The following is a 21,985-nucleotide window of genomic DNA, read 5'->3' as shown; positions in this document are numbered from 1 at the left end:
GCAAACATGCAAATTGTGCGGCTGCGGCCGCTAAATGAAGCGCCCACCTTTTTATTGTCTTAGACCTGGCCGAGAGACCAGCTGGTAGACGGAAGAGGGTGAGGGCGAGGGTGGCGGGGCGGAGCTGAAGTACTTCAGCGTTGAGGTAGAAAAAAAAGAAAAACTGCATTCATGAGTTTAGATTAACGCTGCACGCAGCGGCTCTGCCATTTAGTAGAACGCCAAGTTGAAGTTGTCATATTCGTATCTCTTCAAATGTTCTGCTTTTAGTCAGAGAGAAATTACAGCTGCAGAGCGTATCTATGCGCACAGTGGTTGCAGTTATAGAAAAGTGAGAGAACAATTAGGAACTTTTGAAAATTTGACTTAAAAATATTTTTAATACTCAATTTTGTTTGAACCAGCCAAACAAATAATTATAACAAGGAAAGGTCGCTAAATCCAACATTTAATAAATAATCTATATAAATGTATTTCAAAGATGTATGAGGCATTTAAAAAGAAAGATTTTCCCATTAATTTTAAGTAAATGATATTTCCCTTTAATTATTCAAATTTATTCTTATATATTTCTTTTTATATAATAATTTCTGGCTCCTTTTCTTATATAAAAAAGTTGGAAACTAAAAGAAAATTGTATTTAACATTATTTCCCGGGTTAGTTTTTAGCTGCCTATTAATTATTTAAGAAAATCAAGATTAAAGGGCTTCTCTTTCCAAAATAACATTCATATATGTAAATATATATTTTATATTATATAAATATATATTTTATATTATATAAATATATATTTTATATTTATATATAACTTGCTGCCATTCCCTTTATTTGTTCTTATCAATGCCAAATAGCAAAAAGTATCTTACAGATACAAAGCGTACCTCTTACCACTGTACGTTGGCGGTTCGCAATGCATTGTAGGCGCTTTTATTATTATTAATCACCCAGCATTTTGTACGCATGCGCAGCAACAATAACAACAACTAGAATGCAACAACAACAACAACAATCGAAATATGTGGCTCGGTGACCGCCTCGCTGCGTTCTGAAGGTGTTTTCTGCAACTCGCCACCCGCCGCTAGCCGCTTGCCGCATGCCGCATGTAGCTCACAGATACATGTATCTGTTGTTGTTGTTGTGTATCTTTTGGGGGCAGCGGTTGCTGCTGCTGCTGCTGCTGCTGATGATGTTGCCACGATAGCAATCTATTTTGTTCTATGCCCGTCGTAGTCTCAAGTCTCGCGTCTCAAGTTGAGGCACACACAAAAATGTTTTTCAAAATAAATAGTAAAGCGCTTAGGCGCATATCATTGCCAGTTATGCGTTATATGCTCTACCTCCCTCTCCCTCTCTCTCTCGCTCTTTCTCTCTCTCGCTCTCCCTCTCTCTGTTTTTTGAGAATCGCTTTGGCACCAAAATGCCATAATGTGCGCCGTTGCGTCCTTTCAGCTGATTCACTTCCAAGCTGAGATACACGTACTTGCAGATACTTGCCACAACTCGTTTTCTTGCCCGCGCTGCTGTCTCACTTGTCTGTCTGTCTATCTGGCGGTCTGTCTGTCTGTCTCTCAGTTCGCTGCCTGTCGGCGCTGTCTGCCAGCTCTGTCCAGTCGCAGGGCGCAGTATGTGAAATTTATTCCAAAAGGCAGCCCCCTCCACAACGCCGCGTACTCTAAGATTAATTGTAGCTTATGCGTGCATATTTGTGTGTGTGTGTGTGTGTGTGTGTGTGTAGAGTATCTGTGCCTTGAACCTTAACCCCTTACCCCTCCGGGCTGTGTCCATTGTATTAGCAACTTGTTTGATTTCGCACACAGCTGTTCGACCAAACTGTTTCTTCTAATTTGTAGGTGAAATTGGACGAATCGAGTACTATTCAGAATATATTCATATATATTTATAAAAAAAAGATAAATGTTGTCTCTCAACATTTGGGAACTGCAGCCACAAATTCTGCCGCCTAACCTTTTGGCTAAAAGTCACGGTTCAGGCTGCTGACTGAAAAATGTGCGCTGATATCAGCCGCCTGATAATATTAATGATGAGTGCATGCCTCTAATGTGCCAGACCAGCTAGAAAAACAACAACAAGAAGAACAACAACAACTGCTGCAACCACGTAGTGTTCCCTCGCCTATTAATTTAGCTATTTGTCATGGCTATTAGTAGGCAATACTTGAGGTTTTCACAGTCTTCATACGCTCTTCATTTATGCGACTTTTTATAGCCAATACCCATTGAAATTGGCTGAGAGGGTATCATGACTTTGTGCTAATGAATGCAATAGGCAGAAGGCAACATCTATGAGCTTACGAAGTATTTATATTATAAATATTTAAAAATTTTAAGAGGTATGTCCTTGGGGTTTGGTATATAATCCCCCAAGCATTCCATATTAAAGCCCTCCAAATTTCATAAAGATCGAAGTTACTAAAGAACGCATTTCCCAAATATAGTGTGGAGGTTGAAAGAAGAAGAAGCAAAACGCTCGTGAGTGCGTGTATGTTTTCACCTTGTTCAGGGTATCTTCTGGTCGCGCACTCCCATGTGGCGCACTCTCTATACGCTTTGATATAGCTGCCAGCAGCTTTCCAAGAACTGTGCGTTTTTCCATTTTCCACACCTTTTTGCATTGCAAATGTTGCTGCGTTTATTTATTGCATGAAAAGTTATCTTAGCGCCCATGTCAAAAGCTAATTAAGTTGATTTATCTGCTGCCCCACATGAAAATGACAAATAAATTTTATGAAAAATTGCTGCAACAACTAAGTAGCAGGCATGCAATTAATTAAATGCCACATAAACATAAACTAGCACAAAGGAAAAGCCTTTGGAAAATGCAGTGGAAAATTCATAGATATAAAATAATAAAAGCAGACCTGGCCTGGCGCCTCTGAAGAAAATTGCCAGCTTGTCTAATTGTTAAGCGCGAGCGGCGCGCATTAGCTCTGTGCGAATGTATCTCAAAGATACACAGATACTTTGTCAACCTGATAGAGTAGGCCGACGCAGTGCATTAACATTTTGCACAGTGCATTAAACAACAAAAATAAAAAATAAAAATGAAGGAAGTTTTGATGTCAACCCATTTAAATAGTTTCCCACGTTGCCGCAATTAAAGCGCAGCCCAAACTCAAGAATTCATATGCCGAACCGCACGTTGGTCAAGCCAAGCGGAGGTTCGTGTTCCATGTTAAAGCCCCCCTCCCAAGAAAAAAAAACAAAATTTTGATGTTGACAATGTCACAGTTTGCTTTATGCTTGTCCATAGTCATCATTGTGTGTCTGTGTCGTGTATCTTTGTTTCTTCTACTTCATTTTTTATGGAGGGGTTTCCTTTTGAAGAAATTTGCTGAACAACATGTGTGGCTTTTTAATTCACTTCATTATGATGTAGGCAAATAAAGCATTTAACGCAAATTTCTCTTCTCTTCATGCGAACTAATTTGTAAATTGCAGTCAGAAAATCAAAAAAAAAAATTCTCAAAGTTCTTGTAGAAAAGTTGCCGAAATACAAATTATTACGGAGTCTTTGTAGTTTTTCAAATTCACCCTTGAAATACTTTAAACTCGTCTTTTCTTAATTTCATGCTCTTAACTTCACACTAATTTTTATTATTTATATATGAAAATGCATTACTTGGCCCTGGCAAAGCCTCTTTTTACCATATAAAAACATATATATTTTTCTTGTTTATTTTATTGATGCACATAAAATTTCTTGACCTTTGACTTTTGATTTTTATTTGGAATATATTTCACTTATGTAAAATGCTGCGAATTTCATGGCTTTTCGCAGTTGCACCTCGCAAGGGTTGGGGTAAAAATACTTGAAATGGCGCCTTCAGATTCGAGAGTCTTAAATTATATGAAAATTCCAGTTGGTAGACACATTCGCTGAGCTTTAACAAAAGGCGCACATAAATCAATTAGCTGTCTACTCGATGCCCCAAAAAACCCAAAACAAAAAAATAATAAAAATCGAATAAGTAACAGCAACAAAGTAAATACGATTTCAAAAAAATTAACAACGCCCACAGCGCGTTTTTCAGATGTGTGTGTGTGTTTTTTTTTTCTTCGTGCTGCAATTTATGACGTTGCAGCCTTATGCAGCGCGGTTGTATATTTTCAGGGGGCGTGGCAGCGACGCCCGCCACAAAACGTATTTTACTTATTAATTAGTAACGAAAAGCTTAATAAATTTCCAAGCTTGTATTAAATTTGCATCATTTTGGCTGCCAACCAAGAGAGAGAGAGAGAGAGAGAGAGAGAGAGATCGAGAGAGAGAGAGCGGAGAGCAATGAATTAAGCATCCATATCATTTATTATAAGAGCATATAAATCGCTTTATGATAAACATTTATAACTTCCGTGCGATTTGGCTCGCGCAGACAAAACACATGATTTACGCACACCCCATTTCAGGCATCACCCGGGGCACAAACTGTTATTTGTTTTATGTATATTATTTTGGTTGTTTTTTTTTGGCAAATTGTGGCCATAAAATTACGAGGTAGCTAAGAAAATGTGGATATTTATGGTTATATGCATGATGTCTGATCGAGCTGTGGCAACTCTGGCTTTGGGGTGCATTACTCAACTCGGTGTCAACATTAATGAGCTCAAAGAGCTTGGCCTGTTTACAAAATATTTGGCACAAGCGCCGGCCCTTCATTAAAAAGCTACAGCAAAATCGCGTCGAATACGAAACTTAATTGTACACAGATTTTCCGAAGACAAAACAAACAACAGCAACAACTGAAACAACTGAAACAACAACAACAGCAACAACTGAGACTCGACATTGTAATCATTAAGCGCTGACTTGTAGTACAAATCGTTGTACTTAGAAGCCAAGTTAAAGCCAATAAAGCTGCTGCCACAGTTGCAGTTGCAGTTGCAGTTGCAACTCGGTGCCTCGTCTCAGCCAAATGAGGCGCAAAAAATGCATCCTGACACGATGCGATTTCGTAAAGTTTCCACTCCCTTACCCCCCCTGCCCGACATTGTCCGCGGCAGACGGACAAAAATCGTGAACTAGCGAGCGACTTGATCCGCTTTATAATGTAACGGTTTAATTAATTATGTTAAGCAGCAGAGCCGCAGCCAAGGGGCAACGTGCAACAGGCAGGCAGGCAGACACAGTTGTTGCCACTTCATGCGCAATTTTCATTTTCAGCTAACTTGGCTAATCGATCAGCTGCAACGTTGCCCTAACACACAAATATATATTTGGTTTCTTTTACTATTTTCAACTGTGCACGTTTTGTGGCATCCTCCATATGCACTTGCAACATTTGCGGAGAACAGCTCATGACGACATGCCCCGCGGAGTGGCACAGTCTCCCTCTCTCTCTCTCTCTGTCTTTAATAGTGCAACGCCACGGCCGCAGCAACATAACCTTTCTTATCGCCATGTGCTGCTGCCACAGAGAGCCCTCGTATACATGACCAGGCGCGCAGACTTGGACTTGAACTGGGCCTCCGCCTCGGCCTGGCCACTTCCCATAGAGGCTGCCTTTCGGCTGCATAACTTCACATAGCATCAGTTAAATCAAAGCTAAATCGCTTATCTTTATTTTCGCCAAGACTCAGTCGGCATTTTGTTGTTGATGTTGATGTTGTTGCTGTTATTGTTGTTGTCGGCTGTGCAACGTGCGAATTGCTCTGCATATGGTGGCATATGGGCCAAGCGTTGCCTGGACTTGTTGCTTACAAAGCAACAACTAATAGTCATCTAGTTGGAAGTGCTCGACTAGGAGATACCCAGATCCAAGTTGTGCATTACAAAGATTTTCGCTTCTTTCTATAACAACACACACATATGCACACACAAGCACTTAGGCAGCGGCTCTGCTTCTTCTTCCTTTATCCTCCTACCTTGGGAAATGCGTTCTTGATTACCTTCGGTGTTCAAAGTCCGATCTTTATGATCTTTCCAGTGCTTAAATGTGACATTAAAATCGTGTGTAAACCAAATCGCAAGGCAGTATATTTATAAATGTTTTCATTTTTTCCAATTTCGTTGGGGAGAGGGATAGGTATCGAAAAATTTAAGTATTTTTAAATTGTATATACTATACGAGAACCTACATACAAAGTTTGGAGGATCTAGCTCGGATAATCTTCGCTTCAAAATCGATATTTATCTGTATTGTTCAATAAAGAAAATATATCGAAAAAAAATTATAAGCACGTTTTGCCTATAGCATAGGAGAACATATATTACTGATTTCAAAAGTCCAGATCGACTCAGCTCGCCTTCCTCATTAAGAATATATATGCATATATACGTTAAATACATTATGGAGATGAATAAATGCTTCCTTCCCTCTGTTACATACATTTGCACAAAAACAGTATACCCTATATACAAATAATTCAAAAGGTTCAGGGGCATATAAAAATTGTGGGTTTTAAAACGGGTTTGCATCAAATAAGTGAGCAGCTAGCTGAGAAAACTACATAAATATCTCTGCCCAATGTCTGTACCTAAGGCTCAGAGCTAATTTGTGGTACAATAAATTAACTAAGTAAAGTTTTGGCTATATAAAAGCAGTATCATATTTTTAACTACAAAATTAAATATTATTTTTTAATCAAATTTAGCCAGGATTTAACTATTTCACATGCTCTCTTTAAGATTTTCTTTATAGGTGAGAGTTTTAGAAATAGTTTACATTTATTAAAAGTTCTATATGATCTTTGCCCGCTCAACCGGTGTAATTTGAAATCAAAATTTACGACTTAAGCTTATATCTAAAGATCTGTTCATATATTATGAGATCATTTTTAATCAATACAATCGTTGCTATCAAAGTGTATTGAAGGTTTACTATCGTGCCGAGAACTATTTGCAGCCTAAGATAGATTCATGATTAAAGGCAACTTAGTATTGTACAACTGCATTTTAAGAGCTAACACTCTATACACAAGACCATGTATTATATGATCTGAAGTGAACCTTATACAAGTATCTGCAGTTCATAAACATTCCAACCGTTTGTATCTCAAGTCGTATCAAAGTATCTTCAACATTCAATTGCCAACAGTAACCAGCTGCAATTCAAACAAAACCAATTTACAATTCGCTAAGTCTGGGCAACATTTTCATTAAGTGGAAAGTTCTTAAATTTGCCACAGCTGAGAAGTTTGTTGCAATCGCAGCTCAGCACTCGGGTCTCAGCTTTGAGCTCAGATACTTCCCACAAGTATCTTTACCATTGACCTATATCGAGTTATAAACCCTGCTGCTTTATAGCAATGTCAACCCCGAGTGGCGTTGCCTGCTGTTACCTGTTACCTGTTACCCAGTAATCAGCTGTGGGGGGCACCTGCAACTGCAACTAGCAGCCAGCAGCCAACAGCCAGCAACTGCAATTGGAACTGAGCTTCCGCCTCGTGAAGTTCAAGCGCGTTCATAATCAGCGCATTTTGTAGATACTCGAAGTGCATGCAAGTTAAAACATTTTGCGGTTCGTGTCTGGGTCTGCAATTATGTTTCGGTTGTACTCCAGATACTTTGTCTAGCTTTTGCTGCGCTTTGGCTTTGCCGCCGCCCCAATCTCAGTCATCAGTTTGCCTGTCTTCAATAGAGATGAGCGCGTGTCAGATCGTTTTCGATACGAACACGAGCAGGAATATCGACACACAATCGACACGACTCTCACGACTTTTAACCCATGTGAATTCATTCAAAATATTTATAATTTTACTAGTTTTCAATAGTAGAATATATAGATTTTACCAACTAGTGTTGAGTCGTGTTTGCTCGTGTCACAACCTGCCCTCATCTCTAGCCTTCAAGTCTTGAGCCGCTGTGCTAATTACTTGAACTAGCTGCCTGCACATGTAAGCTTAATATTTAATTATTGCGACTTAATGATGGCTCTCTAGCTGTGTACTTTGGGTGTGTGTGTATGCCTGTGTGTGTGTGTGTGTGTGTATTAATAATTAGAAAATGAGCCGACAATGGGGCGGCGTCTGGTCGCTGCTATTGACTTTCTGTGTGTTACACTTCTCGGCAACGGTGCATTGACCGAGCGCAAAAAAAATGCAATTGGCCAAAAAACCAAACTCAAATTGTCAATTGCAGCTAAGTGATACTCATGCAAATACTCATAGAGATATTTGCAAATACTCATTGGTACTAATATGTACTCGTTTGCTGTACAAACTCGAATTGGCAATTACAGCTCAATATATAAAAACGTAAATATATTGAAGCTCACACAGGTTCTCATTATACACATAGAGATATTCACAAATACTCATGGGTACTCAAAGAGCGTAATAACGAAGTACTCTTATATATATATTCATTGTACTCATAGAGATACGCACAAATACTCAAAGGTACTCATATGTACTCGTCCGCTGTGGCCCCAACTAATTTCACGCTTCAAATTGAGGCGGCCAAGCGGAAAAAGCCGCGCGTTGACTGCACTTTCATTTATGGGGAAAATGGTTGGGGGTCTTATGGCCATGGTCACGCTAGCATTAATAGGGTATAGGGAAGGGGGCGGGTGGTGGCTAACTGGGCAACGGGGGGTGCATTGGTTATCTTGCCTTTTCGCACACATTTCAGGAAGTTCAATTAATAGAACGAACGCTTTAGCTTAGCTGTAGTTCTTGGAAGTCTAACTGTATTGAACGCTTTATGGCGCGTAGCGCACGCGAGAGTTGCCCCGCACTCCTCCTCAAGACCCGCTCCAGCCCTCTCCCAAGGCTTGCAATTAAGCTTCAGCGTAATTGAAACTACCGCAAAGTGCGCCTGGCTTATAGCTAAACTGTCTGCACTTATGAGATACATTTTTGAAGCCATAGCAAGGCCCCTGAGAGCCAGGCTGCTCTAGGGCTTCCCAGAGGGCAGCGGGTGGTATGTATGGGTGGGGCTGGCTGGGTACAGAGTGGGTTGCTTTGCACTCGCAGTGACTTTTTTGATTTTTTGGGTCCTTACACCTTCACAGCCTCAGCTGCATCTTCATCGATGGCTGCATCTGTATCTGTAGCTGTATCTGTATCTGGGTTTGGGCATCTCTCGCTCCACCCTTTTGCGGTTATTGATATAACATGATATGCCATAGAGCCCCAGCGTATCCCCTCGTCTGGCCGGGGTTTACGGTATCTTACTGGCTCATAGCTGAATGCTTCTGCTCGTATCTTCATCAATAACGACACGGCGCAGCGTTCGCATCGTCTCAGCTCCAGATAAAACAGCGATATGCGCATATGGGCAGCCGCCTGGCCGATTGCAGTTCTTTTATTTTTCGATGCTTGGCCAAAAGCTGTAGGTACCATGGCCAGGCCTAAGCCTGTCCAGACTGTCCCGCAGTCCACACCAGTAACAACAACTGCAACAATAACAACCACAACCACACAGAGTGGAAAAGAGGCACAGGCAACGGTACGTTTTGTGCAGAAATCGTGACTTGGTACAATATCGTTATTCGTAGATCATATGGTGTAAAAGCTTAAGTGTGTGCTGTGCATGTGTGTATCTGTGTGTGTGTGTGTGAGTGTGTGTATATTTCCTAGATGCCTTTTAGTTGCATCTTGGGCTTGTCTAGCGCGGCGTGTGAGGCCAACGTTTGGCTTGGCAGCTTAGACATTGCAGCATGCCCTTCTCATATTAGATGCAGCTACACTCAGATACTGTATCTTATCTTGAGTTATGTGCAGTAGAAAGCTACAAAGTAGCTCCTTTACGCTTTTATTTTGAAGTAATTTCCCACTGTAAGCTTTAACAAATTTATTTAAAAAGCCTTTGCAAGCTTTTACAGTTTTTGCGAACATAGAAACCCCTTATCAAGCATGGAGCTTTCAAAAATAGTAAAGCTTCGCAATAGTCAATTTTGCTTTTAGTTTGTCTTAAAGCTCGCAAAGCTTCAGACTTTCTCTTATGAAGAACAAATTAAAATGATGTGCCTTTTCCGCTATATCAAAAGCTTTCTGTCTGCTTTAAGAGCTCCTGTTTAACATTTATTATTTAGGCTTCTTAGTCAAGGGATCAATCTTATCTTTATCTAAGAGCTTTACATCTTTAAGCTAAACTTTTTTTATATTTCATCAGCTTTAAGCCCAACTGTAGCGCATTTGTTGATCGACTTGGGCTAATAGCTTTAAATTCACTGTGCCTGGGCACGTTTTGGTGCACACGATCGCAACGCAGTCTGCCCTGTCTGCGTCCGTTGGCTCCTCCACCCTTCGCCCCCTGAATGCTTAGGCAGGAGCGCGCATTGAATAGCTTTTATAGCGCTGATCGCATAGCTAGAGACATGGCTGCGACTGTGCCTGGCACTGGGCCTTACATATTTTGTTTGATGATGATTTTACAGCTTAAAACGAATTTTATGAGCATATGCCATTGTTTTGAGTTATTGTGAGAAATTTTGTGTGGCATGGCCCAAAGTGCGGCCCCCGCAGCCAAAGTGGGTCCCCCACCCAAACAGGACGCACGTTTTGCCAGTGTGCAGGGAAACGGAAGGGGGCAGGCGGCACGCAAGTGATACACATGTTCAGCTACATGGCGACATCAAATTGCAGTGAAGCTTGTAAACAACGCGCCGGGCTCCAACTATATCAGCGAGTGCTTAATGGCTGCCCACAGCAAGAGCAACAAAAACAACAACAGCTTGTCTAGTGTTCAGTCTTAACAGTAAATTCGTGAAGCCAAAAACTAAAATTCAGCAGCCGCCCAGCAATATAGGAGGCACTGCCTCTTCTTCTACTTAGGCTCTGGCCACTCAGAGATACATTCGTATCTTCGTGCCCAAAGATACACTTTGTTAATTGAAAGCCATTAAAGGTAATTTTATGGAAGGCGTTAAGCCATGAAACGTGTAACATGACCATTGACATGGGCAACAAGCGCGGCAGAGAGAGAGGTTGAGGGCGAGTTGGCTTATACCAGGACTAGGACAAACAACTGCGAGTGTCATGAAGTGAAGCGCAACTTGCCGCATTTGGTGGCATGTTCTGCACTTTGGATACTTTGCTTTACAAGTGGTAACAATTTTTGTTGCCCCTCTTTTCTTTTTTTGATCCAAGTGCCATGGAATTTGTTTTGCTTGTTGCAAAGCATTCGAAGGTGTAACTGACAGCGAGCGTTAGCTTGGCTTAGGCATACTTAAAGGTATGCTGGCATATAGGCTAGGTCATAATGTTTTCTGCGAAAGAGAAGAGTATAAAAAAGTGCTGTAAGGCTGTTGCATTATGCGAACTTGGTATTAGATGGAAAAAAACATGTTTCAGGCAAATGAAAAAATTAATTTGGGATGATCCAAGGCACAAATTATGGTACTATTTATTTGGCTCAAATTTGTTATAGATAACAGTTGGCGGTGTACAATGCTCAGATTTTAGAATAGTCGATTAAAGATTTCATAATTTAGAGGAAACATTGTAATAAAGCTTAATTATTAAGTCTACTTTCGCTTTCGATAAATCTAGCTATAGACGTTGAAAGCTCTGGTTATCCACTATCGATATTTTTATTAATACTTTTATCGATATTGGCAACTCTGACTGTCGACTATAGATATTAGTAGTTCTGACTATCGTTGGTCTGTTTATTAAGACCAATATCGACATTGATAGTTCTAACCATCGACTATCGATTTGGAACGCTCTGCTTGTTTAAGATATCCTGTTCCAGCAATATTTTATTTATTATTATATATACAATCAAAAATATTGCTATCTTAGATTGATTAATCGAATTACCTACTGCGAGCTCAATAATCCATTTGCAAACAATAGCTATTTATTAATATATTTTGCTTTCTTATAAACTTTGTTATACATTACGAAAATCTTAAAAATGTTTAAATATATATCAATTATTCATTTCATTAATTTCCACATTGTTCATTTCTTTTGCTTATTTTCAGGCTGCAAATCGTTCTTTAAGCGATCCGTGCGACGCAACCTGACATATTCGTGTCGGGGCAGCAGAAACTGTCCCATAGATCAACATCATCGCAATCAATGCCAATATTGCCGTTTGAAAAAGTGCCTCAAAATGGGCATGCGACGCGAAGGTAAGTCCTCCCAACTAACCGCTGCCATATACTATGTACTATATACTACAATATTCGAAATTTCTCGCATTGGGTGTGGGTCAATTAAAAGTCAAACAGTGAGGCAAATACATAAATAAATTAAATGCGCAGAGACCGCAGGCGAAAAGACGAGCGAGTAGAAAAATGAAACAACGATAGAAACGGAAGTAGAACAAGAAATAAAATTTGATTTTCAATTGTATGTAGGTTACATTCGGTCCAATAAATGGGACAACTAAATGTCACATGCTAGGAATTTTCACACAATTGACAACTGTGCGCTGCTCTTTTGGGCGCTCTACTTGCTGGGGTTTATTTGGACTGTGCCAAGTGGTCTGCCAAAGAATGTGGCTACAGTCAAAGTGCCACTTGATGATAGGCCCCAAACCTAAAGAGCCCAATTGAAAAGCTTTCCGAACGCCTCATTCGGATGATACAGCTGTTACCAGGCTCTTAGAGAGTAAGTCTTACTAAGAAAAAAAAACTGTCTGAGTTTTGGGAGTTCTCTTAATAACTTAAAGATAAATTCAAAACAGTTAAAGCTTAATAGATCTCCTTTTACTCAGCTAATTCTTAATCCTCTAAATAGCTAAAACTATTGGCATCTTAATGCATCATTAAAAGTCCTCCAGATAACTCAATAAGCTGTCCACATATACGACTTATAGACAACCAATTAGCTATCCAATCATTGTCATATTACATTACATATCAAACTCCATGCATGACATTTAGCCAAGTTCCTAAACTACATTAAAAGCAAACCATAGAGTCATTTGTCTAGACACACACACAACAATGTAATAACTATTTAAGCTGAGACTTTTTAGTACGTGCCCGACTAGGCGTTACCCTATAATAAATATATGAAGTAATGTATTCCGCATCACTTCTTTTATGTCTTACACAAGCTTGCACAAGTTGAGCATGTCTACTTAACACATTTTATGGTTACAGGGTACACAGAAAAAAAAACAATTAAGCATTGGGTACAGCATATTGACCCTAGAGATCAAATGCAAACTTGTTCGGTCGCTGGTTAATAATTAAAAAAACAACATTGAATGAGCATGAGTATTCGAATATATCGAATACTCGGAACAGTTGAATAATTGAATACTTGAATAGTTGAGCATACACACTCGCATTAGGAATTAGCTCGATATTGTAATTTGTGTGTCGACACTTTTTTTCTGTGCCTCTGGTGGCACGCAGCCGCTAGGCACAAATGATTTATTAAAGTTAATTCGATTAGATCTAGTGACATACACTCTAAGAAAATTGGGAGTAAAAGCTGGACAGCTTAAGGATAAAGTCGTGCTGGCTAGGAACGACGGAAAGTGCTCGACATGTTTATCTATATTCCATCTACTCAGGGGTTCAAACACTAAAGTTAAACAAAAAACAATATTTTGTGTGTTTTTAGTTTGTATCTCTTGATTTTTTGCAGTGCATGCTTCGACTTAATCAAAGGCAGCATGCAACAGTGCTTGCTGCACAAATATTTGGCATAGTTGGGCCAAATGTTTTGTCCGCAAATTGGCAAACGACGACAAATTGACAGACGCCACTGTGAATCGATCAATGGGTGACTGCATGACTGACTGACTGAATGACTGAATGACTGATTGACTGACTGACTGACTGGTTGGGTGACTGCTTGACTGGCTAGTTGGTTAGTTGGTTAGCTGTAGTTGTCGGCATTAACAATTAACATCTGTCTGGCCGAGAGAGAGAGAGAGAGGGCAAGAGAGAGGGAGGGATAGATACCTGTCCAGCTGCTGTACAAAGCTGTTATTATTTGCACTAATATTGACAGGTTTTTCGCAAAATGCTAATAACCCCCCTTCCTAACAACAGCAGATGTTGAGCTGTTGCTGCGATTTGGGTTAAGAACGAGGCAATTAAAATGCAGCTATAGCCGCATTGTAATTAAATGTATCTAAACATTGATTTAAGCCTCGTCGCGTTTGGGCATTGCGCAAAAATATGAACAACGAGCAGCCGAAAAAAAAAAAATAATAATAGTAAAAAATTTGCCTAGGCCAAGTACAAAATGTTGTTTGTGGCTAATGACACGGCATGAACCCAGCTGTGGGCTACCTGTTTGGGCCATTAAATATGCGATTACCTGTGGCTGCCACCAGCACTGACAACAACTTGTCAACTTTATCATCATAATAAAAACGCAAAAGAGTTCAGCACCTTTGGTTCCACCACCCCGTTCCTCTCATGGCATTTCCTAATGTACAAGTTCTGCGTAAAACTAGTTCACAATAGCCCAAAACCTATATCAGCGCCGAGAAATCGTGAGAAAATGTCTTTTCTGCATAGAATTTCGGTCCCTTTTTTATTTTTTTGCCTCATTTTTTTTCGGGCGCTACTTAGCACAAAAGCGGCACAAAGGTTATGCCTTGGGAGACCTGGTCAAGAAATTCTAACCAAAAAAAACCTGAAAAGGCGCATAAAATCAAGGCACGAAGGTCGCTCTAATTAAATTGCAGTGTCAATTGGAGGGGCTGGACCGGACTGGGCTTCGGTTGGGTCAGCGTACTGGACAATAATTTGTGCAGAAACTTGTTTTTCATTTTCTACAGCCAAGGGTTGGGCTAGTAAAATTAATTTCAGTTTATAAAGGCATTTTTGTGAGGAAAAATAAATTAAAGCGACGGAATTTACTGCTGAAACAGTAAAGTTGAACTTGAACTCTTGGAACTGGTCGGCAAGCTATCAAAAAAGAGGGTTGAAGGGCGGTTTCTGTGTGCAGTTCGACAGATATATGAAAACTAGGCTGTAGCTAGATAAAAAGCAGTAAAAAAGGAAAAGATATTTTTATATATTATTAGTTGATTAACATATACTTTATAATGAATTAATAGTTGCTATTAAATTAGAAGCTCCAGAAATGAAAATTAACTTTTTGAAGATGCCTTGCATATAAAATCCCTGAACTTTTTACAATTATAGCCTATGATCAAACGCTTTTCAATTAAAAAAAATTAGAAGCATATATGGATAATATGAGTTTGAGCTTGTATTATACAGATTTTGAGTTTGAACCCGCAACTTCACCAACTAAATCTATGACTGACATTTCCAGCAAGAATGCACCCCATTTTTGGAAAAGTGTGAAACAGCATACAAATGAATTTAAGCAAATATCCTTGAAAATGACTTTTTGACCGATCGGATGGTAAAGAAAAATGTGTCATACAACCATTTTCCGCGATTTTTTCACGCTTTCGAATGGAATTAAGACCCTGTCTTAACGTGCATTTGTTTATTTGTTTTTTTTATACCCTTGCAGAGGGTATTATAATTTTGTCGTGAAATGTGTAACGCATAGAAGGAGACATCTCCGACCCCATAAAGTATATATATTCTTGATCAGTATCAACAGCCGAGTTGATATAGCCATGTCCGTCTGTCCGTCTGTCCGTCTGTCTGTTTCTATGCGAACTAGTCTCTCAGTTTTAAAGCTATCTTTATGAAACTTTGCAGAATTCCCTCTTTCTGTTGCACGCAGCTCATATGTCAAAACCAGCTGGATCGGACCACTATATCATATAGCTGCCATAGGAACGATCGGTCGAAAAGTAGGTTCTTGTATGAAAAACATTTTTGTTTATAAAGTTATCTTGACTAAACTTTGTATTTATTAGTTTTACTACGCTCCCCATATATATGCAAAATCCTATTAAGATCGGGCAACTATATCATATAGCTGCCATAGGAACGATCGGTCGAAAATTAAGTTTTTGTATGGAACATTTTTATGTTTTTCAAGATATCTTGACCAAACTCGGTATTTATTAGTTTTACTAGGCTCCCCATATATGTGCAAAATCCTATTAAGATCGGACCACTATATCATATAGCTGCCATAGGAAAGATCGGTCGAAAATTAAGTTTTTGTATAGAAAATTTTTATGTGTTTCAAGATATCTTAACCAAACTCGGTATTTATTAGTTTTACTACGGTCCCCATATATATGCAAAATTCTATTAAGATCGGACAACTATATCATATAGCTGCCATAGGAACGATCAGTCGAAAATTATGCTGTTGTATGGAATTTTTTGTTTTTCAAGATATCTTGACCAAACTCGGCATTTATTAGTTTTACTATGCTCCCTCCACTTATGCAAAATCGTATTCACATCGGGCAACTATATCATATAGCTGCCATAGGAACGATCGGTCGAAAATTAAGTTGTTGTATGGAAACCTGTTTTGTTTTTCAAGATATCTTAACCATACTCGGCATTAACTATTTTCCCTGTGCTTCTTAGATACGGGCAAAGCACTATGAGCATTTTGAAAAGGTTGGGTCTGCAAGGGTATTAAATCTTCGGTGTGCCGAAGATAGCACTTCTTTCTCGTTTTTTTTTTCAATAAAGAAGCAACAGATATCCTAGCTAGAGTCTTAACGATCATGTTAATTTATATGTACAAAAAAATTTTAGAAAGACGATTAGCTAAATTCGCATGACACTTTAAATCTCTTATATCATCCCATGAATATATATGCATTATAATTAACAATGTAAATTTTAACTTAACGTCATCCGCTACAAAGTACATTAAAAGCAAGGAAAATATTTAAAACGCAAATTCGCATATAAAGTGAAAGGCATTTTGAACCCGAGGCCGGAAATTGCATTTCCATAGATATCCATTCAAAACCCTTTGGGTACGGATTAAGTATGGCTCGGTTTTAGATGCTTTATCCACTTGGCCACAATTGGCTGTGGGCCACTTGGGCACGCGCTCAAGTGGCTGCTTGACATGTGCGATGACGCGATGACTCGATGACTTGTATATCGTTTATCGATTACATAAGTGCGCTGCTTAACACACAACACATTCACATACACCAAAACAAAAGCGCAGTCGAGAGACTTGAGCACGTGCGCTGGCCCACAGAATGCATTCATTAAGTAATCAAGCAAAATGGCAGAGCAGAGAGAAGAAGACTCTGCCATCTCCTACTCCTGCTGAATCTTCTTCCTCTTCTTGTTTATTGTTGTTGCTGTTGATGCTGCTGGCTGCTGTGTTATCTGGAGTCGATCTGCGCTGCAGTTGCGGTCAGTCTGGCAACTTTTGAGTCACTGTGGTCAGTGTGGAATATATTTTCCCAGGCGCATAAATAAGCCCATGCTCGAAAACTGGACACTGGAGTGAAAGAGAGGGCACCAGACCGGTTAGCAGCGTCTTCTGCCTGCCTAGACATGTTGAGGATCAGCGGCCTGCGCAAATTACGCAAATGTATTTCATAAATAATTGTCTCGTCCGGCGCTGGACAGTGGTCAAGTCTTTTGGTAGTTCCGGTTCTGCAACCCCCTTGCACTTAATTGCTTGGGTAAAGGCAATAAACAAATACACTTCTTCCCTTTTTTTCTGTTATCCCATCCTAAACCAGGTCCTGTGTTTTTTTTACGATTTTTGTGCGCTTTGTGCGAGTGACCAGAAATGCTTTCGCTTTTCGCTTGAACAAAAGACGTTACTTTTGCCTGGCCAGATGTGTGTGTGAGCGTCCATCTGTGTGTGTCAGTGTGTGCATCTGTGTGTGTGCTTGTTGAGCCTTAGACAATGGCTGTGCCCAACACTTGGCCTGATCAATAATCATGTTTAGCTTTATTTGCTTTTCAGCGCCTTGGGCTGAATTTCGCGATTTTTTTGCTTCGATTAGTTTTGGAACCCAGCCTATTGCTTCAAACTCTAGAGTGGGGTTAGGTGTGGTGCATATGACTCCGTCTAGGTGTGTACCTCATATTTTGAGGTGTAAAAAAAAACCTTTGCTAACCCACATTTGCTAACCACACTCAAGTATCAACGCGCAAAGCTCCATTGTTTTTCGCAAATAAATGTAACAAATGCGTTTTGGAGAATGGCCAAGCCTCTTAAATAGTTGTCTCAACTTTGTATCCTATGCAGGTGTAAGCTCTTAGCTGAGGGAATTGCGGGTCAAAGTTCAAAGCTAAGGAATGCGCTTGTACTAAGAGCCATTGAGCGCTCCTAAACGCCAGCTTTTGCGTCAGTTTGATATGGAAATACAGTTTTTATAAAGTTTTTCAAGTTCGAAAGAACTCTCATATTAGCATTAAAGCTGTCTTAGTTTCTTCTGGAGCTTTCACTAACCAAGAATCGCTTGTGTTCTATGAAAACTTAGTTTTCCAAATGTCTCTCTCAATTATAGTCAGAGCAGAGTTTTAATCTATCAAGCGCAATATCTCTCTTTCCCTTCATCTTTAAAATCTCTCATTTAAAGCCGGAAAAGCCTTTCTGTGCTCTCAAAGTTCAGCTATTGTGTTCATTTGTCTCTCAACTCAGTAATCAGTAATCTCTCTCTTTCTCTTTCATAACCTGTCGCTCTCTCTTTCTGCTGACAGGATTTGCTCGGGCGCAGCTTTTAAGTAAGTTTATCTCTCAACTTAGCAAAAAAAAGCTCATTTTAAATTATCTCTTGAAGAGCTTTGAACTTTATTCGAATCAGCAATATTTTTGGCTCTCTCGGTTCTATCATAATGCAGCTCATTCGCTCTCTTTTTCATAACCTTTCATAAATATAATTTGCCAGAAGCTTTTCTTATGCTCACTTTGATATATTTAACTTCAAGTTATATTTATTCTAAAATTCTCTTGCGATCAACTTTTTACCATGCTGAGAGCAAATACTCTGCCGTTTTTTGTGATCTCCCCTGCAAGCTTACGCTCTTATTTGTTGCTGAGCTTTGACGCTCAATTCGAACAGCTGTAGACTGAGCTTTGATTAACTAGTTGCTTCCGCCTTGTTTATACATTTTAGGCTTAAGTTCTGCTCAACAGTTACACACACACTCGTGCATGTACATATCTTGTATCTTAAAGATGCGTTGAAAGTATTTAGTCAAATTTGCATATCTAAGCAGTTGTGGCAACAAGGGGGTTGCATTCGGGTACGAGATTGAAAATGTTAAAGCAAAAGACAAAAACTAAAAAAAAAGAAAAGGGTTTAAGGGTAGCTCAAGGTATTGCAAAGCAGAAAAGTATCTTATGACGTTGTCGGGACGAGAACAAAAGGGAGCGCAGCGTCTCGAAGAGGTTGCGTACAGATTGAGGCGCCCGATAGGCATTGTGCGTTGTGGCAGCTTTGCCAACAACGTTGAATGGGGCAACATTGTGCGGCGTGTGATGTCGCGGTCAAAATAAGCGCACAAAAGAGCGCGCATATTGAATTACTTAGCTACAGCTACAGATACAGATACAGATACATCTACAACTACACATACACACAGATACAGATACTAATTTTCTCTCTCTCTCTCTCTCTCATTGCAGCTGTTCAACGTGGCCGCGTGCCGCCCACACAGCCCGGCCTGGCCGGCATGCACGGCCAGTATCAGCTGGCCAACGGCGATCCAATGGGCGTGGCTGGCTTCAATGGGCACTCGTACCTCAGTTCCTACATCTCGCTGCTGCTGCGCGCCGAGCCATATCCCACATCCCGATACGGCCAGTGCCTGCAGCCTAACAATATTATGGGCATTGACAACATCTGCGAGCTGGCCGCCCGTCTGCTCTTCTCGGCCGTCGAGTGGGCCAAGAATATACCCTTCTTTCCGGAGCTGCAGGTGACCGATCAGGTGGCACTGCTGCGTCTCGTCTGGTCGGAGCTGTTCGTTCTAAATGCCAGCCAATGCTCGATGCCGCTGCATGTGGCGCCGCTGTTGGCCGCCGCGGGTCTGCATGCCTCACCAATGGCCGCGGATCGTGTGGTGGCCTTCATGGATCACATACGCATCTTCCAGGAGCAGGTGGAGAAGCTGAAGGCGCTGCATGTCGACTCCGCCGAGTACTCCTGCCTCAAGGCAATTGTGCTCTTCACCACCGGTAAGTTGCTGGACATCCTGTACAAGGATGTGCCCGCACTGCTAACCAAAGTTTCAGCTCTGCTGGGCAAACGTGTGCCGGCAGCGTTGGCGTCCACATCCAGCGATGCTGGCCTCGCCGATTGCAGCAATGATGATGTGCTTGCCGTGGTGCGTGAGCATCTCGATGAGTTGAATCGCTTGGAGTTTGAGACCCAGCTGCAGCAGGCGCCCTTACATTTGGCTACCTTCATGAAGAGCGTGGCGGGCGTCGAGGCTGCAGTGCAGCAGGCGGAGCAGCAACAGCAACAGCATCAACAGCAGCAGCAGTTGCAGCCGATTCCCAGCGAATCGAAGCCCAGAGCTGCTGCTGCTTCTGGGCCTGTTGTGCCCTCCGCCGGCAGCGCTTTCAGCAGCTGCGCCAAGTCCAATGCCAATGCCAATGCCAATGCTGAGGTCGATCTCCTTGCCGCGCTCTATGCCAGCTCCAATGGCAATGCCGGCGATTCGAGCAACAGCCACAATAACAGCAGCGGTCTGGGCGCCTCGCTGCCCACACACTCCCACAGCGCCTCATCCTCCCACAATTCACACACCGCCTCGCCGCGCAGCACAGTCGCAACCACCGCCGCCACCGCACTGACCACCAGCAGCAGCACAGCGAGCAGCTCACTGGCTGGAGCATATCAGACGCCGGGCCAGCAGCAGCAGCAGCAGCAACAGCAACAGCAGCAGGCGGCTGCTGCAGCGGCCATGTTCTATCAGACGCCGCCGCGCAGCGCCTTCGGTTCGGCCTTTGATATGTTCCATCACAGTACGCCCTTTGGGGTGAGTCATGCGGCGGCGGCGGCAGCAGCGGCTGCGGCGGCCGCTCACAATGGCAGCGGCGCCAGCTTCGGTAGTCCCAGCTATAGATATTCGCCATATAGCCTAGCGGGCAGTAGATGGCAGCTGTAGCCCCTAACCAGCTCCTAAAGAGTCAGTCGATCTGTTTGTTAGTCAGTTATCGAACAGTTTAGTTTAGCTAATTTATCTATCTATGTATAGCTTATTCTCTATGTATCTATGAAGTACTTAAATATGTATCTTTTGTAAAGTTAATTTTAGTGCCTATTTGCTTATGTATTTATTGCCTTTAAACTAAGTCTTAACTTATTTTAGTCGTAATTTAGCTTAGATCAAAAAACTTTACCAAAAAATGCATACAAAGAAAATGATAAGGAAAGTGTAGGGAGAAGCGTAGCGAGAAGCTCGAAGAAGACTTAAGAATATACACTGCTGTTGCTGTTAAACAAAAAATTTAAACCTAACCTGTGTTTTTACTTGTGTTCCATTTGTTACTAATTCTTTAAGCTTGTTGACTAATTTTAAGCGTTTCGTTTTTGTTTCGTATTTTGTTTTTTAATTTTTGCTTATTTTTAATTTAGTTAACAACATTTGAGTTTTGCCTATTAATACTATACTATTATATGATACTAATACCAGAAAAATATTACTTAAATAACTTACCTTAGTTAGTTAATCTATGTAGTTTAAACTTTGCTTTGAGCACAAATAGAACAAGTTCAAGCATATAAATTATTTTGGAGAACAGGTTTATCAATAATTTGATAAATGTTTTTAGTACCATTTACTCTTTTAAATTGTTGTGCAGCCAAAGTAGAAGAAAATTTAAAATTCCAAATTGTTGAGAAAATTTCCCAATTTCCACATAGAAATATTATCACACAGTATTTTTTTTAGATTTTGTTTTTAATTAATTATTATTATTTTCTTTAATATTTTCATATATTTCATCTTAACTTTCTCAATTTTAACTAATTAATTATGTTATATTTTAAAAACTTTTTATTTCAAAAAAATTTACCGTTGTAAATCTTTTTAACTTTTTAAAATAATTTCTCTATTTTTAAATTTTTTATAATAATACTTATAAAAGATTTAAAAACATTGAAATTATTTTTCCTTTCTTAATTTGTATTTTATTTTTTTTCATGATCAAGTTATTTATATTTCATTAATTATTATTATTATAAATTATCTAAAATAAAAAGGATTTGATCGTTTTTAAA

At 40.3% G+C, this 21,985-nt stretch overlaps 1 protein-coding gene across 3 annotated transcripts in view; it reads left to right on the top strand.

Annotated features, from left to right (window-relative positions):
• Window positions 1-21,985, top strand: part of svp (COUP transcription factor 2) — a 32,638-nt gene that overhangs the window by 2,372 nt on the left and 8,281 nt on the right. The window contains exons 2-4 of one of the 3 annotated variants that reach the window (XM_064700406.1): window positions 11,892-12,041; window positions 18,456-18,479; window positions 19,384-19,935. In XM_064700406.1, coding sequence (XP_064556476.1) covers window positions 11,892-12,041; window positions 18,456-18,479; window positions 19,384-19,935 — 726 coding nt within the window. Of the gene's footprint in view, window positions 1-11,891; window positions 12,042-18,455; window positions 18,480-19,383; window positions 20,021-20,062; window positions 20,886-21,985 lie in introns of those variants that run through there. The other 2 variants (XM_064700408.1, XM_064700407.1) reach the window with 2 other exon arrangements.

Source organism: Drosophila montana, unplaced genomic scaffold (genome assembly GCF_035044405.1).
Source record: "Drosophila montana isolate Dmon_TW-CO22-7 unplaced genomic scaffold, ASM3504440v1 contig_1761_1, whole genome shotgun sequence".
NCBI lineage: Eukaryota > Metazoa > Arthropoda > Insecta > Diptera > Drosophilidae > Drosophila > Drosophila montana.
This window is presented reverse-complemented; position numbering and strand designations above follow the sequence as displayed.